General features: G+C 47.0%; 1 protein-coding gene across 2 annotated transcripts in view; it reads left to right on the top strand.

Annotated features, from left to right (window-relative positions):
• DGKH (diacylglycerol kinase eta) overlaps window positions 1–6,056 on the top strand; it is a 162,785-nt gene that overhangs the window by 952 nt on the left and 155,777 nt on the right. For both annotated transcript variants that reach the window (XM_032099825.1, XM_032099824.1), the window contains exon 2: window positions 5,602–5,787. In XM_032099825.1, coding sequence (XP_031955716.1) covers window positions 5,602–5,787 — 186 coding nt within the window. The remainder of the gene's footprint in view (window positions 1–5,601; window positions 5,788–6,056) is intronic.

The following is a 6,056-nucleotide window of genomic DNA, read 5'->3' as shown; positions in this document are numbered from 1 at the left end:
TCCATTGTGCAAACACACACACGCACACATCAGGCGGGGAGGGCTAAAAATAGGCTTTGGGTAGTTGCTTGGGAGATTTCAGGCTATCTAAGAGGTCAAGGCTAGGCTGTGTCTGGCCCTGAACTTGGCGAGGCGACATGAAGCATGGATCCGTGCCACTGCCAAGCTCTCCTTTAGATGGCTGTACCATGTTTTGCTAACTCGTTTCGTTGTTCCAGGTTTTACTTGTAAAACCAGTTTTAAAGAGCAGACGGGGGAGACCCACACTTTGTGTGGCTTGGTGTGCGCACTCTCGGGAAAGCAGCAGCTGAGCCCTGGAGATACCCACAACGAACTAAGTTCACTCTCTTCCTTGTTAGGGTTTGTAGCCCTCACAAATATATTTTTACTATCCTCATTTTTGTTGTTAAGTTGAGCATCCCCCTTCGCTGCCCTCTGCAGTCCTCAAGCCCCGAAACTGTTGCCGGAGACGCAGCTGTGATAGGGAAAACAGCTGTATGTGTGTTCCGGTAACACGGAGCTAACATTGAAAGGATCAGGGAAGGGAAACCCGAGATTTTTGCCTGAAGAGATGAAGACATCGTGGGAGGAAGGCAGCGAAGTCAATTCCTGCGAATGCGCTGTCCTATTAAACAGTGACATTTAAATTGCTGCCGTCATCCAAAACTCAGCTGAAACTCGGGAGGCAGATGGATTGCAGCCCCTCTCCGCTTGGAAATGCAGAGTCCTGGCTGAAGCATCCAAGCCCATTTCCTTCTGTACGCAGGGCTTAGATAAACAAGGAGCACATCTTTTTATTTTTTTCTCCATTTCCCCCTCCCCCAGTAAGGGCCAGGATTTGGGTCATGTTTATAATTTCATTGCTGCATTTGTTAGACAGTACATCCATGAATGCAGTTTTAAGGTTAACCACTGCACCGATTTCCTTTACAAGACTCTAATTTCAGCTGATCCACTCAATCCTTTACCCAGTAACCTGCTGGTAAAATACATGGTCTTTGTGGCAAGAGCCACATTGTTCTTTCCATCTGCTCATAAGCAGGCTTTTTATGATAATGGGGGCAAAGGGAGATTTAGGTGAAGAACTGAATGATGAAAGGGAAAAAAATAGTACACAAACCTCTCTCCCCTGCTCTTAAAACACAGAACAAAGAACAGAAGGATAGGGAAAACTATTTATTGCAGGTTTTGAATCTGTGCAAGTTAATAATCTATGTAAATTGTCAGATTATTGAGAAGTGCTCTTCCTATAGTTGTTCTGAGAAATGAGTGATGGACATTAAATGCAGCCACAAGTCCTTTGCCTATTGGGGTTGGACTTGTCTGTGTACTACTGCAAATTTCCTTAACTCACAGGGCACTTTTAAATGGAAAAGCTCTTCCTGAATCCAGTAAGAGTTGTGTAAGACCCCATGACGGAGCTAAGTAAAAGTGACTTAAAATGTCAGGCTCACCCTGCATTCTTCCAAGAGAGGTTTGGTGCCTTTGTAGTAAAAATGTGCATAACACATGACTTACAAAGCTCTAGACTCAACTTTCATATCTTATATGAGACTCGAGTCTTGGCTTTACCTTTCTCTTGAAATGCATATGTAAGTCCTAACACATTTGCAAAGCATCAGTCTATTTTTATGACCTGCACTGGTTTGGACCTTTTCACTCTGAAGCATACAAAATACTTTAATAATTTCCTTAACATTGTAGCCTACAGGTTACAGGATTCCCTTGGCTAGTCCCAACCCAGCTACAAGTGATGTAGTTACTTTCTTTATCAGTGGTGTGGATACATGTTGTTATATTTTGGCTTCCTCTTTGCTAAGTAAGGAAGTCAAGAAAGAATAGTATCACTAACTCGATCTGCAGAGGGAGTTCAGACAGGCAAATCTGAAATGAACTTGTTCAGAGGGGGGAGCCCAGTTAAAAAACATAGTTATCACTAACCACCACAATTAGGAAAGATTCAATAAAATCTTTTAAACATGATAAATAATGCATTGTTAACCTGACACACTATTGATTTAAATTCCCTCAGAACAACTTTCTGAGATGAAGGATAGAAAAGTTTTACACTTTAGTTTATAGATGCCAAAGTGACTTAGGAAGACAGAGGCAAATATGCTTGTTACAAAGGGACTCAGTTTTAGGACTGAAATCAAATAGTGCAGTAATCTGTATTATAAAATATAATCTCCATTGCAGCTAGAGTGCATGTGTATTTGGATTTTTTTTCTACATTGCATATACATTTTAGCGACATATATCCTATTATTTGGACTCATTTTGGTTGAGTTAAAATGTTATCACAGTGTATATATGTATATTAAATGTATACAATATCACAGTGTAAATATGTATGTATATATTGAATATAAAGGTCAGCTCATCAGCTGATATTAACTGCAGTAGCACAAATGATGTCAGCAGAGCTGTGTTTTATCAGTTGAGTATCTTCTTTTAAATGCCAACCTTTCTTTATGCTTTCTACTCCCTTGCTTCGGTTAGGAAATTTAAGATCATTACTAAGAAGTGTGAAACTCAAGTGAAAGACACAGCGCATGCACATATTGTATGTGTTCTTAATGGCTGCATATAGCCGCACACATTGTTCAAGAGCCCAACTTGCACAAGTCTAGTGGTACCATTCGTGCCACAGTATTCGTAGCTGTGGGTCACTCAGCTGAAATGTGCTATCCCATATTTCTCAGATTGAGTCTAACATTGATCACCTGGGAGAAATTCAGCTGTGAGATGAAGGGATAGAAGCCAAGTTGCAAGTCCTTATTGAGGTGAACTTCATGGCTACCTTAGGCAGCTTTATCTGAGTAAAGGCTGGACCTGGACCCTGATTATCTATTAACATCTTTGAAAAGAAGAACAAGAGGAAATGGTGAGATCTTTAAAACTGTCTTTGTGCCTGGGCAATGTATATGTTTGTAGAAACAACCTTCTGTGTTAACATGAAGGAGTAACTCATGTATTTTCAACAATACTTAACAATTACTTGGTTTCTCTATTTTGGAGAACTCTGTAAACATTAGACCACTGCAGACTTTAGAGCCTGTAATTTCACAGAATCCACTATGTACTTCACAGAAACAATGTTCTCATATCCTCACTGAACTGTTCTTGTGGGACATTGACTATCATTTGCAGATTTATGTTATTGCTACTAAAATCTTCACATTACGTAAGCTGAGAGAACATTCCTAGTACTTTTTTTTTTCCCATAGCACTCTAAAGTTTACCAATATATGATGAAAGAGACTTGCTTGGTATTGAAAGGCTAGTGCCTTCTTTCCTAGTAACCACACTTTTGTGTTTGGACAGTCAGGAGTGAGGAAGATCACAATGGGGTAGCCCAGGTGAAGATGCATGATGCCCTCTGCACAGTGCAGAAAGTGTGCAGCAACCAGTGCTCATAGTTAAACTCCAGAAGTGAACAGAAGCTGGAGAATTGTATTTATTCTAACAGTAACTACCATTGTTCAGCCAGCACTGTTTAGTTCAGTTGAGTTAAATGTAGTCAGTCTTGCTTGTGTTCCAGTAGCACCAAGTGTTCCTCAAATCACAGTTACTATTAGGTGCAATACATGTTAGCATTAATTAGGAAACTATGTCTTGTTGTCCCCTTGTGATATTCAAGTGACATTTACCTTCAAAAGAATTAAGGAATCACAGCAAGACATGTTCTGGCATAATTTGCTATTCCCGAAATTAAGATGGGGAAGAGGAAGAAAGCAGGGTGGAAAGACAAAGTGTCCATAAACAATGCTCTTAACTATCTTTCTTCCTAGCTGTGCCCTAAATTAACTCCCTGAGAGCAATGCATACTTGCACCTGCTCAAGTTTGATCCCATGTTTTGAAAAAAGGTGAACTTCCTCTCAGGTGAAGAGTGAGGTAAGACAGAATTAGCCCTTAGTTCTTAATTAGAATTCAGTTCCTTAGCTGTGAAAGGACTAATTAGTCCTTTCACAATTCTTTTGAGATGTGGTATTAATGATATGATTTAGGCCTTATTAATATTTTAATAGGGCATGCAGGTAATTTGATCAAATTCCTTTAAAATATAACTTAATAGTTCAAAATTTTAAATGTTACTTTAGATATTTTAAAAAATATAACCTCTAGATTTGGTCCTATGTGGAGGTGGGCAGTAGAAGTGTATTTGAAGTATCTGGTGCAGGAACACAGAACTGAGCCACAAGAACTCCAAGGCTTCATGGAAATATTTGCTTACCCCTACACTACTACTAATAAAAATCCCAATAAAAGAAATGGGATACTCTAGACTATATGAAATTCAGACTGTGGCAAGGCATCAGCGGCGTAGGATAGGTTGTACAGTTGTTTACTTTTCCTCAATAAATGTTTTGCATTTAGGTACTCTGGCATTATATTGGCATGTTAAGAGATGTCAGTTCCCTTTCTGGAAATATAAATAGCATTGTGGGAATATAGAAGCCACAAGTACTGATTGCTTTCTTATTTTTAATCCGGTCCACGCAGCTAGGAGTTGTGTGTTTTATTTAGTATTGCTGTGATTTAAACACTTATTTTGAACACTGACTACATACAAGCCACAATAATTTCGAAGTCCCACAATTCAGAACACGTGGTGACATTTCGAGATTGCGTGAGCTGCCAGAATCTGAGATGAAAAGGGAAAACTGACCCTTTCTTTCCCCAGAAGTAAGGGCTGCTCTTTCACAAAGACAAAAATGAATAGAATAATAAGAAAATTAAGCTGTTAGGAGAAAACAACTGGAAAGCAATAGATGCACTCACTAAAACTGTCCAGCGCTTTGGCGCTAATGGATAGTTACCACGGGGTTGACTGGCTGGAAGAATAGCACACAGATAAGGAGCCCGTCGCATCAGGTGCCGTCCGTCCAGTCCCGAAGAGACATCCTGCGCTCCCAGGGGAGAGCGGCAGAGCCCTCGGCCGGGACGGGGCAGCGGCTGGGCACGCCACCCACGCCCGCAGCCGCCCGGTTTCGCTGTCCTTGCGTTCAGAACTCGGCATTCGCCCTCTCCGAGGGTCACCGAGCGGCACGGCGCTCACGGGGGGTCCCACCCTCCGGCCACGCCGGGACATCCGAGGAAGCACGGGCAGGGGCGGGGGCGCCGGGCGCCCTCCCCGCTCCCCGTCGCTTGTTTCGCCGCCAGGACTCGCCCTGGCGCTCACCTGAGGGGCGGGCACTCTCCTGCCCGGGGCGGCCCGACCGGCACCGCCACCGGCGCCCCCTGCAGCCGGCCGCCGCCCCGGGCCGCTCCCCGTCGGCAGGGGCGCAGGGGGCCGGGCCCGTCCGCCCGGCTCCGCCCGCCGGCGGTGGCCGTGCCCCGGTCCCCACGAGCGGGCGGAGGCGGCCGGCGCGGCCCAGGACCCTCGCCCGTGGGAGGGGGCGGCGGAAGATGGCGGCCGGGCGGGCCGTCCCGCTCCGCTCCGCCGGAGCCCCGGCCGCCACCGCCCCCGTCCCCGCCCTCCCGCACCGCCTCTTTCCCCACCCTCCCGCACCGCCTCCTCCTCCTCCTCCTCCCCGGGGAGGGGAGCGGCAGCGGCTGCCCTGGCTGAGCCGGGCTCGTGTGCTTTCTCTCGGTAGGAGTCCGGGAAGATGGCCGGGGCCGAGTCGGGGATGAGCGGCGCCGGGATCCCGCAGCAGCCCCAGCCCCAACCCCCGGCGGCGGCGGCGGGGCCGGCGGACGAGTCGTCGGACAGCGAAGGGGAGCACGAGGGCCCCCAGAAACTCATCCGGAAAGTGTCCACTTCGGGCCAGATCCGCAGCAAGGTAAGGGGGGCAGGAGCCGGCCAGCCCCGCCGCCTTCACAGCCGGCTTTTCCATCCCAAAGCGGGGCTAGCCCGGAGCCGGGGACGGCCGCTGCATCCCGCCCGCATCCCCGGGAGCGGCGGCGGGGGGGGGGGGGGGGGGGTGGGTGGGTGAGACAGCCGTGCCTCTTCCTTCCTTTCCTCTCCCCTCCTCCCCGTCCAGCTGTTGCGGCCACATCTGTCCCCGGCTGGCAGGAAGAGCCCCCCGGGGCGGCGGGGTTCCGCTTGGCC

The sequence above is a fragment of the Corvus moneduloides genome, chromosome 2, assembly GCF_009650955.1.
Source record: "Corvus moneduloides isolate bCorMon1 chromosome 2, bCorMon1.pri, whole genome shotgun sequence".
NCBI classification, from domain to species: domain Eukaryota; kingdom Metazoa; phylum Chordata; class Aves; order Passeriformes; family Corvidae; genus Corvus; species Corvus moneduloides.
This window is presented reverse-complemented; position numbering and strand designations above follow the sequence as displayed.